At 46.4% G+C, this 20,926-nt stretch overlaps 1 protein-coding gene across 2 annotated transcripts; it reads left to right on the top strand.

Annotated features, from left to right (window-relative positions):
* The first annotated feature begins 367 nt into the window (after nucleotides 1-367).
* Nucleotides 368-17,855, top strand: IRF6 (interferon regulatory factor 6). Of its 2 annotated transcripts, XM_059674569.1 has the most exons (9): nucleotides 368-563; nucleotides 5,037-5,117; nucleotides 5,909-6,085; nucleotides 8,376-8,580; nucleotides 9,652-9,780; nucleotides 13,911-14,084; nucleotides 15,299-15,691; nucleotides 16,361-16,479; nucleotides 17,134-17,855. In XM_059674569.1, exons 3-9 carry the CDS (start codon nucleotides 5,912-5,914, stop codon nucleotides 17,356-17,358), a joined length of 1,419 nt encoding a protein of 472 aa, XP_059530552.1. In that variant the 5' UTR covers nucleotides 368-563; nucleotides 5,037-5,117; nucleotides 5,909-5,911; the 3' UTR covers nucleotides 17,359-17,855. The 2 variants fall into 2 exon arrangements, with proteins under 2 accessions (XP_059530552.1, XP_059530553.1); XM_059674570.1 differs by lacking the exons at nucleotides 368-563; nucleotides 5,037-5,117 and adding an exon at nucleotides 7,055-7,208 and having other exon boundaries at nucleotides 5,946-6,085.
* The last annotated feature ends 3,071 nt before the right edge of the window (nucleotides 17,856-20,926 follow it).

The raw sequence follows: 20,926 nt of genomic DNA, 5'->3' as shown, positions 1-20,926 counted from the left end.
GACCCACAGTCTGCTTCCACAGGCCCACGGCTAGCCGGGCCACCCAGAATCGCTAAACCTTTATGTGGGGTTAACAGTCTCCACACAGCAGGGTAATTATGGGGCATGAAGTGGGGGTGGCACCCTCTAGACTTAGATCTGACTTCCCCGACGCTTCCAGTGCCCTGGACCACCAGCCCCCCGGGCACAAGGTGTGAGCCTGCATCTGCACATTTTCTCAGGGGGGGTGGTAAGAAGCGGGGCGGGGCCTCCCGGAGCACAGAGGTTCATGTTTCTCGCAACCTGCCAATCCTGAGCGCAGGGGGCGTGGCCACACCTGGGAGGCGTGGCCAGGGGGCGGTGGTGGCAGTGGCGTCTGGGGTGAGGCGCTGACGTGAGCTGGGCGCACCTGGGCGGAGCAGGTAAGCGCCAGTGCGGGACTGTGAGCGGAGCCCGCACTCCCTACCTGCGCAGAGCCGGGTGTTACCTGCCCAACCTGTCGAGGCGCGCGGTGGCGACTGGAGATCTCAGCTGGGGACATGGTTCGGAGGGACGTCCGCTTCTGGTAGCCGGATTGAGGAAAGGTGGGGACGCCAGCTTCTGGAGGCCAATCTGGGGGTGGGGGTGGTTGGGAGGGACACGCCCGCTGGGGGAGAAAGGCCCGCTCCTGAGTTTGTGGGGTTAGGAAAACTTGGGGACATCTGTCTTTTTTTGGGAGGGACACCCTGTGGGGTTGACTGCCTCCCTTCTCCAGGTAGCTTTTGGGGTGCCCCAGGCCCGCAGTGCTGGGCCCTCCCGACCCCACACTCCGTCGACTCCCTTTCCCTCCCCGCCTAACCCGCTCTCGGCTCCTACCACCCACCGTCGGATGGAGCTAAGGAGCCTCCACCCTTTGCAGGCTCGCGGGGCCCCCCCGGCCTCTGTATTTCCCAAAAGGGGAATTCCCAGGCCCGCGGGCCTTTTGGGGCTGGTGGGTGTTTGGGGGAGTTGGTGGTGGGGGAGGCCAAGGGCTTTAGCCAGTTTGTTTTCTTTCCCTGGATTTGTTTAGCACAGTCCGGCCCCCGCCCAGGGAGACACCAGTGGATTTCCAAGTAGACAAGCGAGGTGCTGGGAGGGTGGCGCCGGGCGTGGCCGCTGGGGGTGAGGCCTCTTCCCGTCGAGGCTGGAGGGCTGGTGGTGTGGAGAAATGTGGAAAGTCTCCCCGGCCTGGCTGGAAGGGAGGCCTGGGGTGCCACACTTTACAGGGAGCCTGCTTGGTGGTAAAGGGGTCATCCCTGCCCCAACCCTGCTCTTGATGGATGTCAAAAGTGGAAGCCTGGGAAGGGAGAGGGAGAAGGAGTTTGAGTCCGCTGGTGAAGGCCGGTGGGGAGCCAGGATAGTCCTCTGGGGTTAAACATATGCCTAACGAATGCAGGACAGCAGCACCCAGCACCCTGCACTTCCCCCTCGCCGGCCCCCAAATTCAATCCAGCAGAGAAGAAGAGCACGGGAATTATGGGTATCGACCCAGCATTTACCCCTGAGCAGGACTGAACTAAAGGGAGGACTGACTGGGAACCTGGAAGTTGGTATTTCAGTTCCCTCCGGAAGGAAGGGAAAAAACAGGACCACCACTGAGGCCTGTCTGCAAGAAACAGCGGTGTGTTTTATTCTGCGGAAAACGTTTGACAGCCAAATCTCAGCTTTGGCGTAGCTGTGCCCCCTGGAAACTTGTCTGGGCAGGAGCTGCAGAGATGGCAGTGGGGTGTTTATAGAGGACCTGCCCCCTGGAATGGGGGTATGAGAGCATGGTTAGTGCCTGGGAGAGGTTGAAAATGTGCCTGCTCAATGCCCAGTATGAAGGGAGGAGGTAGGTTAGCATCTTTGCTCTTTGGCTGGTTAAATACATGTTGGAGACGCAGGCCTTGAATTTCGCTGTGATGGCAGCTAGAGATACCAGGGCCGAGTTCAACTAGGCCGAGGTGGTTCTGTGGGCTTTGGGATTTGGGTGGTGAGGGTGTTTGGAAAGAGAACTCTGATTTAGGTGTGTTTGAAGGGGGGTGTCACGTCGTCTTCTCCTGGCCACTTCATTGGCCCTCCATGCTGTTGGCATCTTTGTTGGTGTTTTTGGTTTACGCTCTCAGTGTGTAGAACAGTGGTTCTCAACCTTCTGGCCCTTTAAATACAGTTCCTCATGTTGTGACCCAACCATAGAATTATTTTCGTTGCTACTTCATAACTGTAATGTTGCTACTGTTATGAACCGTAATGTAAATATCTGATATGCAGGATGGTCTTGGGCGACCCCTGTGAAAGAGAACCGCTGGTGGAGAAGGGAGAGATTTGGATGGCTGGGTGCAGTGGCAGGACTTGGGACAGCACACTGATTCAGGGGTGCTGGATCGAGGCCCCAGATAAAGCACTTCACTTTTCTGTGTCTCAGTTAACACAGCTACAAATAGGGATGAGAATACCACTTCCAGATCATGAGGATGGAATCAGACACATTAAGTAAAAATACATGTAAAAACTGTAAAGCCTGTGTAGATATAAAGGGTTGTTGTTACCATGGTCTCATCAGTTGAAGGCCATCATCTTCTATACCAGTGGTTCCCAACGTGAGGCTCATGCCCCATGGGGGCGGGAGGGGGGCAATTTGAGAATGAGTTATTAACAGTGAATTTTTTGCATTTCTTATGGTTCTAGGGGCCTCAAATACAGTATATGTATATATATATATATATATATATGTATTTCAGTTCTCTATTATGTTTTGAAATTTTATTTGCTACTTTTTCATATCACTTCATATTATTATTTTTTAACAATTTCTTCCTCAGTACTTCACCTGTCCTTTTGTTCTTTTATTTTTCTCTGTCATGGATGCCATGTTCTTTGAAAGCTTGTTTAGACCAAGTTAATGGCCCTTTAGGCTTCCTCCATGTGAATAGGACTTCACTTTTTGAAAAATAAGAATTATATGTCGGGGGGGGGGGGGCATCAGGATTTTAGAGATGCTTAGGTGGGGCATGGCCAAAAAAAGGTTGGGAACCACTGTTCTATACCTTACAGTGACCAAGAAATGTCTTAGCTTCCTGTGGTTAAAAAAAAAAAAAATACTACTTGTAGTTTTTAAAAAAAATAAATTGAAACATGTCATTGCAGGAAAAGATGAATCATATATAAAAGTATATAGGCAAGTATAAAATTCACTCATGATCCTATCACCAGGTAACCATTGCGGATGTCTTGTTGTCTTGGTGTATACTTTCATTCCCTTTTTAAAATTCTGTGTGTGCGTGTATATGGATCCATGGTGCATGTTGTTACAAGATGGAGATATTCCTGGGCAATCAATATTATATGTTGCATTTTCTCCCTTAACTTCCTATTGTAAACCTTTTCCCGAATCCAATAAAAATTATTCAGGTGCCCCGTTGCTAATAGCTGCTTAATATTGCAGCCTGTGAACATGTAATTCGCCATTCTCCTCTGTGATTTGGTTGCTTCCATTTTTCCCCTCTCTGCCTGTTTTTAGAGTCTTAGCTACTGGGTGGCAGATGGGGGAGATCTTGGCTGACTTTCAGAAGGTGGAGGAGGGCAGGCTGGGGCGGGTTGCTCTTGGGTACGGCCATCTCGGGAGAACGCTGAGAACCAGGGCTCGAGATCTTAATCACCGGTCTCTATGGGTGGCTGCTTCTCCTTCCCCATCACTATGTGCAGTTCCTTGTGTTGACCTGGTTGCCTTAATTTTTTCTTCATGGGCTGTGGATCAACTAGAATAAACACTTTTCTTCAAAGTCCAGGATCCATCAACAGGTTGATTTTATGTGTCAGACAGGCCCAGACACAGGACTTGGATGCATTGCAATATAAATTCTCAAAGCCCCTCGCTAGGTTGACTGGTTGGCTGCCCATTTTTCTATTCTTTTCATCTTTCCCTTGCCCCTCCCCCTCCCCCTCCCAGTAGGCTAGGACTGAGGAGAAGGTAGAACTTGCCCTTGGGAGAATGTGTTTCCTCCTCCTTATAAGGCAATGGTCTGTAGGCTTTGATGGCTTGTGTTGCTGCCCTGCAAAACAACCTAAACCAAGGCCAAGACCAGGGGGTGGGGGTATTTGAATTCTGCATGCCAACCAACCTCACCTGCCCACTGAGCTGTGCTCCCCAGGGGGAAGGTTTCAGTTGCAGGAGATGGTAATTGGGTCAGAAGGCTCAGGTAAGAGCAGGTCTTGCCTTGCTCTTAAAGTGCCAGGGCTGAGTTGGCTTTGGGTTGCCCCCGTTGGATGGAAGTCTAGCCGCTCAGCTAAGCGCCTCTGAATGTGAGCCTTTTGCTGACTCACCTGATTGGGTTTCTGAACTGTGATCCAGGTAGGGGTCTTTCTGGTATGAAGGTGACTTATTTGTCTTCCTTTCCTCCTCAGGTCTTTATGGGGCTTGAGCAGTTCTAATGTGGATTTCTTCAGGAAGGAGTCTGATGAAAACATTGCGCTTTAGCGCTTAATAACTAGCATAGTGCTTGACACTCAGTAGCTGATGACCAACTCTTTGTTGAATGAATGTTATTTTTTAGGTGTTTCTTTCTTACCTTAAGTAAAAACAAAGTAAAATAAGAACACCAAAAAAATTAAATAAAAATCTAAGCACAACATTCCAGGCAAACAATGCTTCAGTGACCAGCTTTTCCTTTGGGCACACAATCTAGGCAAACCTTTGTTTCCTGTTGTGAGTGCTGGCTGCCTCCAATGCTATCTGCTATGTCTGGGCATTTTTATGAGATTTAATTGCAGACTTTACCCAGGCTGGCTCCTGCAACCAATCAGCTCACTCCAGCCTCTGGGAGATGAGCAGACCCAGGTAAGGAGGCCATCCGAGCAGGACAGGTCCTGTCTGTAGTGCTCTAGGCTTAGGAACAGTGGTATTTGATTATTCTAGGGTTTCTGAGCTTGACCAGACTCACCTGCAGGGCAGGGTCCTCAGAGTCTCCAGCATTCCCAAGTCTTTTTCCACACACTAGATTGTTCTGTGGATAACCAAGTCAGCTCCCCGTCCCCCCTCCCCCCCTTTTTTTTCCGTACAGAATCTTTGGGTGGCCCAGAGAAAGGACAGCCAACTCAAAGCCCAGCTAATCAGATCCTGGTGGATATACTAACTGCTCTATGTAAGTGAGGACTTTGGAACTGGGACCTCTCACCCCTCACAGCCCCCAGCCCCCTTCTCTCTCGCCATGAAGGTGTCATTTCTTACTAAAATATTCCCATTCATCTTTAGTTGTCTGTCTAAAAAGAGAGCATGCTTCAGGTTCTTGCCCACATCCTTATTGTTTCCATAAGATTTTTTCTTCCGTCTCCTGAGACAAGTTTGAAAAGAATAATTGTTGCCCGGCTGGTGTGGCTCAGTGGTTGACCTATGATCCAGGAGGTCACGGTTCGATTCCTGGTTAGGGCACATGCCCGGTTTGGGGGCTCGATCTCCAATGGGGGGGGGGGGCGTGCAGGAGGCAGCTGGTCAATAATTATCTCATCATTGATGTTTCTAGCTCTCTCTCCCTCTCTCTTAAATCAATAAAAACCTATTAAAAAGAAAAGAGCACTTTTCTTTCTCTTCCAAAGCCCTTGGTACTTTAGGAAGGACTGTGTATCCAGCAGAGATGACATCATCTTTTCATTTTTCTGCTCCAGGATTTAAATAGAAGAAATGTGATCTGCTTACATGATAAGTCTGATTTGGCCAGAGCATGAAGTATAAATGGCTTTGGAATAAGAATCAAAAGAACCCTTTAACCTCTTTTCTTTTCTTCCCCACCTGGCACAGTTTATTCCCATATTTAGTTTCTTTGCTGTAATCTAATGAAACTGTAGCTCTATCATAAGGGAACAGTGACTGGGAAAAGTTCCCAGCGACTGGCCTAATTCTCCGGTTCTCCCCATTTCTTCCCCCTCCCCCACCCAGATCATGGCCCTTCACCCCCGCAGAGTTCGGCTGAAGCCCTGGCTGGTGGCCCAGGTGGACAGTGGCCTGTACCCTGGGCTCATCTGGCTGCACAGGGACTCCAAACGCTTCCAGATTCCCTGGAAACATGCCACCCGGCACAGCCCCCAACAGGAGGAGGAAAATACCATTTTCAAGGTAAAGAGCCTTACCATTTGACTTGAAACGTTTTCCATTCTCTCAGACTTTGTTGGCTTTTATGGTTTGTGCTGGTTTCTCTTTTGACATGAGGAATACACTAAATCCAAAACGCTGATGCCACCGGGTTTATGATGGGGGTGCCCAAACTTCACAGGCATAGTAATTTCTCTTGTTGGGGCATGTCTATGATGGTTGAGGTCATTTATTCTTTCCCACTGGTCCACGGTACTCAATTCACATTCCAAAGGATCCTGGGTAAAGTTGGCCAAACTCCTGTGAATTGTTCCAGAAGCTCCCAAGAGTCAGCAATGGACTCTTCCTCTTCATTCACTCAGGGTTCTTGCTATGAAGAAAGGTATCTGGGCCTGGGAATGGCTCTTCAGACCAGGGCAGGGCCACTGAGTGTCAGCAGGCTCCTAGCATAGTCCGTAAGATGGGTGTAGTGGACCCGTAGCAAGTTTTTCTTTTGATATTGACATATTTTGCCTTATCCATGCCTCTGCTTAAAAATTAAAAGGTGACTTAATTATGTTTTCATTATACAAATATCTTTTCTATAAATAAAAAGCAGCATAGGGGATATAGTCAATAATATTGTAATTACTGTGTATGGTGTTGGGTGGGTGTTACACTTATCAAGGGGGTCACTTCGTAAATTATATAAATGTCTAATCACTATGTTGTACACCTGAAACTAATATTACACATCAACTGTAATTGAAAAATAATTTAAAATTTTAAAAATTGAAAATTACATTAAAATAAAGAAATTTGTTGTGATACGGGAATCATTTTACTTAACTGAAAACAAGTTTTAATCACCTGGCATGTTACAAATGTTAAGTGAAACCAGAGCTGACTTAGCCAGAAGCAGGTGGGAAGCTGCTGTGGGCAGGGGTGTGATGTGGTTGGTAACTTGCGAGCCTGCACCCCATCTCCAGACCAAAACTTCTCTGTGCTGGTCAGTCTTCCAGCTCGTGAGTAACTTTTGTTACTGCACCCCCAAGACACCAAGAAGTGAATTCATCCTTTGTTTCCTGACTCTAAGCTGCAAGTCAGAAGTGAAATTCAGTCTCTACCGTGGGCCTGTCAAGATCTTGCTGAGACTGGACCAGGAAAGGTGGGCTCACATCTCAAAGGAGAGCCATCCTGGAGATGTCTCCCACCCGACTCCGTTATGGCAGGTGTAGAGAGAAGAGGCAGAGAGAAAATTGGCCCGAGAAAGTGAACGAGCACTTAATTTAAAATTAAATAATGATACAATAGGGATAGGAAAACATCTGTAAACCAGCACCAACATTCGAGTTGGCATGGAGTGGGGATGGGCCTGCCCTGCCTCCAGCTGGTCTGAAATTGGGTTTGCTGTTGACGTAGTTGGTGGTGGCTGGCCACCGAGGAAGAGGCTGGTTCTTAGAAGCCCCACTCAGAAGAACAATCTGTGTGCTTAGGGTTTGAGGAAAAGGGGGCTGTGGGAAGCTGTGTGGTCATTTTTATCTGTGTATCTGTTTGCAGATGCTAAGGGAGAGCCTTCGAAGTCAGGAGAGAAGTGAGGTTGCTTTCACAGATCCAAAGCTCTGACCGGCCTTTGACAGGATGGTGGGTTAGGGGTGGGGGCACTAGCGTTAAGAGGATGCCTGATCCACACCCTATGTCCATTTCTCATTTAATTCTCGGCAGCTCTGTAAGGGAGTTTACTCTCATGTTGTAGATGCAGAAGCTGAGTCTCTGAGGGGCTAAGTAGCTTGCTGAAATCACACAGCCAATACATGGTGGGGTCATGATTTGAACCCAGGCCTACCTTCTCCCCCATTTTCATCCTGCCCCTTCTCACTGGGAATTGGAAGGCCTGTCTTCAGGTCCTGCTACCATCAATTGCATGTATGGTCTTGAGCAAGTCACAGTCTCCTTGGGATTTAGATTCCCCTTCAGTAAAATGGAGATGAACCCAGTCTTGCTTGCCTCGCAAGGATTGTTGTGAAAATTGAAAGAATGGGACTCGTAGATTACCATAAAAATGCAGGGGTTACTTCCATTTTAGGAAGAGAAATAGGGACCTGTACAGTGACCAGAATCTCAGAAGTATGACTCAGAACAGGTCTGAACAAGTAATACTTATAAATCACAGTGATGGCCTTGTGGTGGGTGCTACCTTCTGCTGCATCAGTATAAACCCTCCATGTCATCTGCGTGGGCCCTGATGTGTGTGTGTGTGTGCGTGCGTGCGTGCGTGCGTGCGTGTGTGTGTCTGGGCATCAGTGGGCACTCACTGCAGTTTCCTATTCCTCAGGCCTGGGCTGTGGAGACAGGGAAGTACCAGGAAGGGGTGGATGACCCTGACCCGGCTAAATGGAAGGCCCAGCTCCGCTGTGCTCTCAACAAGAGCAGGGAATTCAACCTGATGTATGATGGCACCAAGGAGGTGCCCATGAATCCAGTGAAGATATATCAAGTGTGTGACATTCCCCAGCCCCAGGGCTCCATCATTAACCCAGGTGAGGCCTCAGCTGCTGGGGAGAAGGTGGACCGTTTGTCAAGTTCTAGGCTGGACTCTTAAAGAGATAGGTGACTTGAAAATTGCCTGGCTTTTTACGTTTAAGACTGATAAAGCAAGAAAGCCTTTCCCTAGGAAGGACCCAAAGAACAGAAGATGTAAACTCAGCAAAATCTTCTTGCTCATTTAAGGGGATAGGTACTAGCCTGATTGCTTAAAGCATTAGAAAGTAGAGGGAGTATAGTATAGATTTCTACCAAAAAGAAAATAGCTTCTTGAGACTTAACACTAAGAGCAGAGGCCAGGTAGTTTAGAAGAAAGAAGAGATAAAACTTAGAAGGTTTGAGTTCTAAAGCTGGTTCTTGTCACTTCACTACTTGTGGGACATTGAATCAAGGCATTTGACCTAGCGAGTCTGTGTTTCAGCTGAAAAATGGGGATGCTCATCTTTCTTGCCTAGTTCAAAGGCTATTGCAAGAATCAATTGACATAATGTGTAAAAGCTCTTAAGTTCTCTTTATAAATGTTGAGGTGAGTGGCCATTTAGTTGTAGGATACTTTTACTAAGAGAATACCACCCGATCCTCCTAAATACCCAATCCTTAACAAGAAGTGATTAAGAGCTAGATAAATTTTTTTTTTTTTTTTTTTTTTGGAGAGACAGATAATTTTGATTTGTCCTCAGCAAATCTGGTGAGGCCCTGCCAGGAGAGAAGGGTCTCATTAAGCTTACAAAAGAGAGAAGTTGGTGTCCTTGAGTTCTTAAAAGGGATGCTAATGTGTAGGAAGAGGGTTAGAATACAAATTAAGAGATTTCTGTAGAAGGGAGTAGGGTTTGCAGTTCCTTAATAGGGGAGGGGAAGAGAGCTTACATCAGGGCTCTGTGGGAAGAGTTGGAATCAGGGATCAACATATCCTCGGCTCCCACTCTTCTTGATTAGGGCACTGAGGGTGCACACTGAGCCCAGAGACCCCCTGTGCTAGCTGTCCCTAGCTTGTGCAGGGGGTTGGCTACAGCAATAACTGGAACCTGAGGGGGTTCACTTGCAGCTGCGTGTCTGTTTCTTGGTAGGATCCACTGGATCTGCTCCTTGGGATGAGAAGGATAATGATGTGGATGAAGAAGATGAGGAAGATGAGCTGGATCAGTCACAGCACCATGTTCCCATCCAGGACACCTTTCCCTTCCTGAACATCAATGGTGAGGAGGGGTGACAGGTGGTCCAGAGGGGTGAGGAGGTCTTTGACCTTGCTCCTGCTGACCCCTCAGCCACCACTGCACTGGGAGCAGTGACCAGGCCCTGTGGCCAGGCTGCTGGTCTGTTAGTAAGCAGGGGTCATAGGCAAGTGAACTCTGCTGGCCCAGTTAAAAATTTTACTAATTCTCAGTCCCACATACAAAACTTTTATACATTTTGCTGACTTCTTTCAGGCCAAGATGCAGGCATCATTTTCATGAATTGTAGGTAGACTCTTCTGCTCTTTCCCTCAGTATAAATTTTGTGTCACTTTCTGGACAGGGTCTACTCAGCTAAGGCTCTGTGATGGGAACTTGTCGTTTCTACAGCTCTCAGTTCTCGGCTCTGATAGAATTGAGCTGCAAGGGACTTTTCTTTTGTGGATTTTTAAAAATATATTTTTAAAAATTAATCTTTATTGTTGAGATTATTACAGATGTCCCTTTCCCACCCTCCCCCCCATAGCTCCCCTCCACCTGGTTCCCACCCCACCACAGGCCCTCGCCACCCTATTGTCTGTGTCCATAGGTAATGCATACATGCATATAAGATCTTTGTCTAATCTCTTCCCACAACCCCCCACACCCAGATCCTTACCTCTGAAAATTACCTCTGTTCCATTTCCATGCCCCTGATTCTATTCTATTTACCAGTTTATTCTGTTCATCAGATTTTTTATTCAAGTTTTAGATTCAATTGTTGATAGATATGTATTTGTTGTCACTTTGTTGTTCATATTTTTTTATCTTTATTTTTTTCTCCTTCTTCCTCATCTTAAAGAATATCCTTCAACATTTCATATAATACTGGTTTGGTGATGGTGAAGTCCTTTAGCTTTTTCTTATCTGTGAAGCTCTTTATCTGACCTTCAATTCTAAATGATAGTTTTGCTGGGTAAAGTAATCTTGGTTGTCGGTTCTTGCTATTCATCACTTTGAATAATTTTTGCCACTCCCTTCTGGACTGCATAGTTTCTGTTGAGAAATTAACAATGGGCACTCCCTTGTAGGTAACTAACAGTTTTTCTCTTGCTGCTTTTAAGATTCTCTTTATGTTTTGACCTTGGCATTTTAATTATGATGTGTCTTGGTGTGGTCCTCTTTGGATTCCTCTTGTTTGGGGTTCTCTGCGCTTCCTGGACTTGTAAGTCTATTTCTTTCACCAGGGAGGGAAAGTTTTCTGTGATTATTTCTTCAAATAGGTTTTCAATATCTTGCGCTCTCTCTTCTTCTGGCACCCCCATAATTCGGACGTTGGTATGCCTGCAGTTGTCCCAGAGGCTCCTTACACTATCTTCATATTTTTGGATTTTTTTTTCCTTTTTGCTCTTCTGGTTGGGTGTTTTGTCCTTCCTTGTATTTCAAATCATTGATTTTGATTCTTGGGATCCTCTACTCTACTGTTGAATCCCTGTATATTACTCTTTATTTCAGTCAGTGCATGCTTAATTTCTGACTGATCCTTTTCCTTTTTTTTTTTTTTGGCATTCTCACTAAGATCCTTGAAAGTCTCACTAAGTTCCTCAGAGGTTTCTAGAAGATTCTTGAGTAACCTTATAACTGTGGTTTTTGAACTCTATATCCAGTTTTCTTTCTTCCATTCCTTTCATTTGTGACATATTTCTTTGTCTCTGCATTTTGGCTGCTTCCCTGTGTTTGTTTCTATGTATTGGGTAGCTGCTAAGTCTGAGTTGATAGAGTGGCCTTGTGTAGTAGGTGTCCTATAGGGCCCAGTGGCTCAGCCTCCCCAGTCACCTGAGATGGACACTGTTGGTGCACCCCTTTGTGGGCTGTGTGCACAGTTTTGTTGTAGTTGAGCCTTGATTGCTGTTGGTGTCACTGGGAGGAATTGACCTCCAGGCCAATTGGCTGTGGGGCCAGTTGCGACTACAGCGGGAGAGCTGCTGTGCAGGAGACACCCTTATGGAGCAGGACTTGCTTCAGTGGGGGGCTTTGGCACTCCGAGTCTACCCCTTGAATGTGTTGCTTATGCATGTGAAGAGTTGTGATCTGGTATGGTCTCACACTGACCACTGGGTACACTGGCTCTTGGGTCTCCAGGGAGATGCAAAGTCAGCCAATGCCTGGGGCCATTCAGCAGGAGCTATAGAGAGATATGCAGATTCCTCCTCTTTGTATTGGGTTTGGAAATGCCCAGATGAGCACCAGCTGTGAAGCAAGGCAGGCTGGTGCTGGTGCTGGGTCTCGAGCCTTTTATTGATAGGTTTGGGAATCCCTGACCCAGCTATAGCTTGTTTGACAGATTTTTAGCCCAAGAAAGGAAAGACCATTCATATGCAAAAGCTGCTGCGCATAACTTGTGTGGGGTTATAAATTGGGTGGGGCGGGGTCTCAGAGAATCACCAGGGTGGAGCACACAGAAATGGCTGCCAGTCAGCCCTGCACCGGGGAAGTCCCAGCACTGGAACAAGGACTGCCGTAAGCACCTCCGTCTGGAAGAAAGTTGCCCCAAGTTCCAACCCCAATGCCAGACAGTCCAATTTCTCCCTGTATGTGTCTGGGTCCCCCAGAGCCTCACCTGGCACTGGAGCTCAGAGGAAGTGAGAGCTTGTAAATTCAGTTCGTGGCGCCGGCCTTTTAGGAGCAGCTGGGTCTCCAGCAGCCTGTGTGTCACTCAGCCCCAATCCCCACTGGTTTTTACAGTCCATAGTTCTTACTGCCTGTAGGGACTTCTTTCCCCACCTCTGGAACCCTGGGCTGGGTGTCTGGTGTGTGCTGGGACGCCTTCCTCCTCCAGGCGGCCTCTGCAGAGGCTATCTCCCTCCCAATCATCTCCCCCCAGCTCGTTCTGTGCCTCTGCGCCTCCTACCCGTCTCAGTGTGCTTTCTTCTTTACTTCTCTAGTTGTAGGACTTCCCTTCAGCCAGCTTTCTGGTGGTTCTGGATGATAGCTGTTCTGCATTTTAGTTGTAATTTTGATGTGGATGTGGGAGGCAGCAAGAATGGGCATTTACCTATGCTGCCATTGTGGTTCTCTTTTTTGTAGACTTCTTAAAATTCAGCTTCCCAGGAAAAATGAGTTGAGAGGTTGGAAGGTCACTGTGTGATAGGGCAGGTACTGAATCTCCCATTGCCCGTCTGAGGATGCTTGAACACAGGCTGAACTGCTCCTCTGCGGCATCTTCGCTGGAACTGCCCACTGAAATGGTCCTTGACATGCATTCAGTTGGGCAGCTTTCACTGCTTTTCTAGTTTCATCTGGCTGCTATGGTTCAAATGAGATACTTGCGGGCTGCCTTGGACCCTTTTGGGGAAGATGTGTGGCATATATGAAAAACAAAGTAAAATGGGTACATAGATTTAAGCAGACAAAAGGTCCAAGAAACATTAACCTCTGTGATTCCAGAGCTGTTGGGGCAGAGGAAGAAGAATTGTGGAAGAATATATGCCTAAGAGGTGAGGCTAGGAGGAGATATCTGTAGACTTCTGAGTGAGCCAACTTGAAATAGGATGGGTTTTTTTAAATTAACTTTTAAGAATAGCTTTATTTGGGTACTTGTGAATAAATAATACTCTTACATGATTTAAAATTCATAATGGTACAAAAAGGTAATCAGTGGAAGGTTTTCCTTCCATCCCGTCTCTGAAACTTCCAGTTCCTTCCCTGGAGGGTCCTTGAGTATCCTTCCAGATGTTTAATGCATGTAAAGTATTTATTTTTAATGGAATTTTGATAAATTAACACTTACTCAAAGCTAATAAACTGATTCCGTTGAGTTCCTTTTATGAAAGATAACCTGGTTTTATTTAATTACAGGGTTCAAATTTTACAACAGAGAACCTCTCATATATGCTCATACTGATTTAACCCCAGAGAAAACTCACCCCTCTGTTCATCTTCAGCAAACCCAGGTTTTCATGACTATGAGTTTATGGGAGAACCAATATGATTAGGTTTCCCAGAGGCAGGTGTTTTTTGTTGTGTTAGTTGTGGGGATCCTCGATGGGTTGCCACATTTATCTCGATCCAGTGTTTGACTCTTGTCTGTTGACTTCGTTAGGTGTTAGAGCCTCAGACCAGATGCTGTGCATGTGTGGTGCCCCTGCCTGCTCAGCCACATCCTTCTGTTCTAGGTTCTCCCATGGCACCGGCCAGTGTGGGCAACTGTAGTGTAAGCAACTGCAGTGTGGGCAACTGCAGCCCTGAAGCAGTGTGGCCCAAAACGGAACCTCTGGAGATGGAAGTACCCCAGGCACCTATACAGCCCTTCTATAGCTCTCCAGAGCTGTGGATCAGCTCTCTTCCAAGTAAGTGAGCCCTGGGCTTTCTTGATGGGTCTTTAGCTCCTAATATAGTCCCTTCCTGCCTTGCCTTCTGCTTCCATTTCTTTGCCTTGTATAGAATAGCTACCTTTTCCACAGGTACCTTCTGCGTATGGTTCTTGGCCAGCTGATGATGGGTTACCAGGGCAGAAATAAAGAGACAGTAGCCTATGCCTAATTGCCCAAGAGGATGCTCTGATTGGTTTCAGCTCCAGGTTACTCACCTTTTAAGTGGGTGGGAGTCCTGGTTTTATCAGTTTGGTTAGGGGATTTGGGGATAAGACTAGTGGTGGGATAGGGAGGTAATGGCCATGGATTTAGTAAAGGGGGTTTTTAGATTTTGAAGGGGCTTTAGGGTTCAGAGAAAGTCTCTTTCTGGATTGGGCACAAATTTATTTAAATGAAGAATCATTGTCGCCCTAGCTGGGTAGCTCAGTTGGTTAGAGCATCGTCCTGATGTGCTAAGGTTGATCCTCGGTCAGGGCACCCTATTGTCTGTGTCCATGCAATGAATTCATAAATAAGTGGAACAAGTCGATGTTTCTCTCCCTCTCTCTCTTCCTCTCTCTCTAAAATCAATTAACAAAATTAAAAATAATTATATTAAAATAAAAAAAGAATCATTGTCAATTCTCCATCTCCCTTTCAATCTACACATGGGGAGAAGTGGGGGAGAATGCTAGAATTTTGTCCAAGAGGCTAATAGCTTTAATAAGACCATAGGGAGACTTGCTGAGTGAAAATTTAGTTTGCTTTGAGCTGTATCGTTTTTATGATATATTGTTAAAACAGAAAGATGAGTTGGTATTCTTGTTTTGCTGGTTTCTTTAAAAATATGACACAAACCAGATACCTTAGTTTCTAGCTCCTTCCCATGCCTATAGATACAGAGACTCAGTATGAAATGGGAAGACCAGGACTCGGACCTTAGCTTGGAGGAATTCTAGCCCTTAGGGTGTGGTGATTGAACGGAGAGAGGAATGATGGACCTTTGAACTGTTTGCTTCAAGACAGCCTTCTGCGTGACTGTTTCAGGGTTATGTTGGTGTCTCCCTCTATTGCAGGGAGGATAACTATGGCCATGGCCTTCCTGAACGCTGGCAGAAAGGTGGCTCAATCTTGATGGACTTGTATGAGTCTTAGGGATAAATGGGCAGAGCAGCAGAGCAGGACCCTCACTGTCCTCTCTCACCTTGCAGTGACTGACCTGGACATCAAGTTTCAGTACCGTGGGAAGGAGTATGTGCAGACCTTGACCGTGAGCAACCCCCAGGGCTGCCGGCTCTTCTATGGGGATCTGGGTCCCATGCCTGACCAGGAGGAGCTCTTTGGTCCTGTCAGTCTGGAGCAGGTCAAGTTCCCAGGTCCGGAGCACATCACCAATGAGAAGCAGAAGCTGTTCACCAGCAAGCTGCTAGACGTCATGGACAGAGGACTGATCCTGGAGGTCAGCGGTCACGCCATTTATGCCATCAGGCTGTGCCAGTGCAAGGTGTACTGGTCGGGGCCATGTGCCCCATCACTTGTTGCTCCCAACCTGATTGAGAGGCAAAAGAAAGTCAAACTCTTTTGTCTGGAAACATTCCTTAGTGGTGAGTCTCTTTTCAAAAGGTTGATGGGTGGGAAGTGGTCCCTGGAAATATGTCTTCCTCCATCCCTCCTCCCTTTCCTGGCTCTGCAAAGGTTTTTTTTTTCTGGAAGAAGTAAAGGTTGAAAAGAACCTTGGTTCTGAGAAATGAAAGTGACCTGGGCAACAAAGAAGGGCGTTCCACTCCAATGCTCTGTACTTAGACACTATTTTTAGTTGGTTTTTAGCACCTTTCGTGGCAGAAGAGGGAAACAGCCTCGTCATTAGCTCCCAAATGCTACCAGTTTATCCTTAACTTTGGAAGGTGACCCTGTTCATCGTAATCAGCAAGACGTATACTCTTCTCCTTTGAAAAATATCCGAATGGTGACTTCAAGCAGGCACATTTAGGGAGAGCACTGCATTGTGAATTTTACAATGTGGTTTGAACCCCAAGTCTAACTCAGTGGTTTCCTCTGAAATGATGAAAATGTTCTGTATTTGTGTTGTCCAGTATGGTAGCCACTAGCCACATGTGGCTATTGAGCATGTTCATGTGACTAAGCAACTAATTTTAATGACCTTAAATGGAATAGCCACAGGTGGTGGCTAGTGCCTACCATATTAGGATGGTGTTTACGGAGTGGGTATGGAATGACCCAGGACACCAAAACTTGCTCTCCACCTTCTGCAGATCTCATTGCCCACCAGAAGGGACAGATAGAGAAGCAGCCGCCGTTTGAGATCTACTTATGCTTTGGAGAAGAATGGCCAGATGGGAAACCCCCGGAAAGGAAACTCATCTTGGTTCAGGTGAGGAGATAAAGGATATGTCAATAACTCTTTACCTTTTCATCAAAGCTTTAGCTCCTAGGTCTGAGGTAGAGCCGTGAGCAAAGGACCCATCAGACTGTGTGGGTTTTAATCCCATCAGATGGAGTACCAGACTCAAGCTTTGCACATTGCACAGTAGGTCCACAATGGGGAATACAAGGTCCTCAAAGTGGGTGGCGGTTTTAGTGGAGACCTTGGCTCTTACTGACATTAGAGTCTTGCTGAAACCTAACAGGATATGACCCTTACAGCTTTTTGACAAAAACCTTTCAGTTACTTTTAAGAACACAACCTTATTCTAGGAAGTAAAATCAAGATCACTTGGGTTTGGCCCCTGGATTTGTACAACAAGACTAGGCAATAGATGAAATTTGGGTAAACGTCTTGCTAAATAAGCAGTTATTTGTTTAGATATGTGATATGATGCTACATCTAGATTCTTTACCTTCATTTTGAACCAACTTTTAGAGTAAACCCTAATAGGATGGTTCAGAGAGATGAAGGCATATCCTGTATCTAGAGTGGGGGGATTCCCCAGGGCTTCACTGGTCCTTCCTTCAATCTTGAGTCCCTCCTGCTGTTGAAAAATACCCTTTCCTCAGCAGATACCTGTGTGCTCTGTGTCCTGAACAGGTTATTCCGGTGGTGGCTCGAATGATCTACGAGATGTTTTCTGGTGATTTCACACGATCCTTTGACAGTGGCAGTGTCCGCCTGCAGATCTCGACTCCAGACATCAAAGATAACATCGTTGCCCAGCTGAAGCAGCTGTATCGCATCCTCCAGACCCAGGAAAGCTGGCAGCCCATGCAGTCTACCCCCAGCATGCAGCTGCCCCCGGCCCTGCCAGCTCAGTAATCGCGAATGCCATCTTCCTTCTCTTTTTTACAAGATTGTACATATGGATATTTTTTATTATTCAGATTTAACCAGCTTGTAAAACCCCTTTTCTTTCTAACCATGTTAGTAGTTTCTGACTCTCCAAATATGCCTGGTTCTTAAAGTTGATTTAATTTATGGAAAAATCACCCTTTATACTTTCCCTTTCTTTTTTATAAACATCCCAATGGTAGCAGAATTGTAGTAGAAGGAGATTTGGACACCAGGGTTCTAACGACGGCTTTACTCTCAATGTACGACCTTGAACCAAGTCATTTAACCTCTGGGCTTCAGATTCATTACTGTCAAGTGAAAGGGTTGGAATGATGCCTGAAATAATGCCAGCTTTAAAACTCTGACTCGATGACCTCATTCTACTTGTACAAGGAAAAACTGCCTGGAACAGAACCCTTCTGAATTGTTCTTGTACCACTTTTTTTTTTTCTTGCCTTCATTAAAGTTCCCTCAAGCACTGATTTGTCCAAGATTGATCTCTGTTTGACCTGTTCTGCTAGTATAGTAAGCTGGCTCCCCGATGGGGGAAGTGAGAGGGAAGGGAGCCAGCTGGTTGCTTAGGAACCAAACATGATATCTAAATAGAAATAGGTGCCAAAGTCTGAAAGTCACCCGGCCTGTGGAGTAAACGCTCATAAATTGAGCTTCTAAAGGGAAGCTGTCAACACAGAAGGCCCAGGATCCTGTGGACGAACTGGTTGGCTGGTGTTTGCCTCGTCACCACTCAGATACCACTGTGTGTGGGGGGGCGGGCGGGGGGGGGGGAGGTGGTGGTAGATGAGTGTGTGTGACTTGCTGGCAGCCTTCAGAGAGGACAGAGCCCACTTTTTTTTTTTTATTCTCTGAGGAAGACCTGGAGATGAGCTGGGCATCTAGGAAAACTGCTGAGTATAAAAGGGACAGTTCCTCCTTGTTTGGAGAATTTTACAGCCTTCACATCATTTGGGTTATTTGCATTTGGGGGAAAATAGGGTGTTGAGTGGGTTAAGGCCAAGGTGAAGAAGGGCTGGGAAGTGTTTTTCTGGAAAAAGGCTCACCTTAGCACAAACCTGCTTGTCTTCCTAGTGGAGGTAGCTGGGTGTGAATAATGAAGGTGTTGAACTTTGCATCTACAGGTGCCATGAACTGGTCTTATTTATTAACTTTTGCTAGGCCCCTGACCCTTTGCCTTTTTTTTTTTTTTTATGGGTAAAATCACACATGATTTAAATTTCAAAGACATCTTGGAAAACACGATGCTAATCTCTGGTAGCACACCCAATCCTCTTGCATTGGTGCCAGGCCATATTTACTACTAGAAAGCCCATGTCTAGTCTGCTGCCCTTAAACCAAGCCACTTCCTACCTGCTACTGGAGTCGAGCTTGCTGAAAAGTTAAGCTAGTTTTATTTTAAAACCAGAGCTTCAATTCAATCACAGGTGTCAGTGGGACTTATTTCGAATGCTTAAGCCAGGGGTCCTCAAACTTTTTAAACAGGGGCCAGTTCACTGTCCCTCAGACCGTTGGAGGGCCGGACTATGGTTTAAAAAAAACTATGAACAAATTCCTATTCACACTGCACATATCTTATTTTGAAGTAAAAAAACAAATGTTTTCGGCAGGCCGCATGTGGCCCGCGGGCGGTAGTTTGAGGACCCCTGGCTTAAGCCCTAGTTTTAGAGTCTCTAAGGGACTAGTAGGATCTGTTATTACTAAAGTCTGACCAAGAGAAATCTGGGTAAAGGTGAGGTGTTCAGAAATTTGAGGTGAGCAGAAATTTGGCTTCTAGAGACCAGAAAATATACAAGGTATAGAAACTATATTTTTGGTTATTTTGCAGGGTGGGTGAAGTGAGGGTTTTGGTTTCGATGTCTGGCTGCCTCTGTCTGTGCATAGCCCCAAATGATCAAGAACTCACTGTAGATAAATGGGTAGAGCTGGTCCCTTTCCCTTCTTCTGTAAGATGCTAACAGCCAGGCTGTCCATCTGGATGGGGGCCCAGAAAATGTGAAGCTGGGTATTGAAAATAGTGTTCTGAAGTGCCAAGAAGCATCAAACTTTTAGTATGTGACTGTAATGAAAACTTTGTAAACATGTCGGAGGACTGGATGAGTGGCTATATGTGGTCTTAACTAGATCCTGGGTGTCCTTTCTTTTTTGGAGACCCAGGTTACTATCCCCTTTAGTGGCTAAACCACTCATTCCCTTGGTGTCTTCTACTTCCTTGCCTTCACCTTGATGAAGACTGGGAAGAGTTAGATGGTGTCAGCAACTCTTCTTTTCCTTCACTGTCCACTCTATCACCAAAGTTAGCTCAAAGTAAAAAGAATCCACTGGAGGTAAATTGGGAGGGCAAGTGTTGGATCGCCACATATAATTAGGTCTCTGGTCAATGTTGCCATAGCATCCTGTACTTTCTCTTTCAGAATCATCAATTCCCTTGTAATTGCTCAGCATCTGTGTCTTACTTGACTACAAACTTGCTGAAGGTAGAAACTGCTCATTTTGGATTTTGATGCCAGCCCTTAGCATATTTCCTGGTAATACAGTATGTTTTCAAATATTTGTTGTTAGAATAAATGAGTGAACTAAGCAAGTCTTTTAGGGATCTGTTGGTAACCACCATGGTAACATAAATATGGGGCAGGAAAAAAATTCTAAAATTAGTTTCTGGTCTCTGCTTCTGACTCCCTCTGAGCTCAGGACCAGGGTGAGACTGGAAACCCCTACAAACTAGTCCTCCTTCCAGGTTGGCCCCATCTTTACTCCATATGGTCTCTTCATCTTCTGAAGACACTTCCAAGGTAGGACCAGTAGTGAAACCTCCAGTGTGGGTGCCTGCGATTCCCTTAAGCCTCTGCCTTGTCCATGTTATCAATAAATGGGGGTCATATTCTCAGATAAAAGTTTTCTCAAAATCTTCCCCTTCAATTTACGCTGGTAATTAAAGAGGTGTTAACCCTTCGGTGAAATACCACTTTTCTTAAAGACCTGATTGAAAAGCTTCTGCATCTCCCTGTCTCATTTCTCACGTGAAGTCGGCAAACTGAATTCCTACAACTTAAGCCGCTTGAAGAGGGGAGTGGGGGTTGTTTTGCGCGCTGTGACACCTCCGAGAAGCACGCCTAGCACACATTTGCTCACCGGGAGTACTCCTGCCATTCACACCCTTAGACAGGACCACCCTGGACCGGGATAGCACTGGTCCGCCCACTTCTCAGAACAGAGCCACCCACGTTTAGGGTTTAGGCGGGTCAACGTTGACAAGACAAAACAAACCTCTGAAACTCTGTCGCACCAAAGGAGGTGTGGCGATTCTGCAAAACACGTCGCGCCGCGTTGAGATAAATCTCGTTCGGAGGGGAAATCGCATTTCTCTCGGCACAAATGAAAGTGTTTTTGCACCGCCTGGAGCCAGCTGCCGGAAGCCGAGGAGGGTAGCAGCGGGCTGCCAATCAACCAGGTCCCGCCTTCTCAGGGCCACTTCCGCTCCTCGCGGTTCCTATACAGAGGGGCGGGGCCAGCTTCTGGTGGTAGGAAAGGACCGGCCTCC

Source organism: Myotis daubentonii, chromosome 18, assembly GCF_963259705.1.
Source record: "Myotis daubentonii chromosome 18, mMyoDau2.1, whole genome shotgun sequence".
Lineage (NCBI taxonomy): Eukaryota > Metazoa > Chordata > Mammalia > Chiroptera > Vespertilionidae > Myotis > Myotis daubentonii.
Note: the sequence above shows the minus strand (reverse complement) of the source record. Positions and strands in the feature narration are given on the sequence as shown.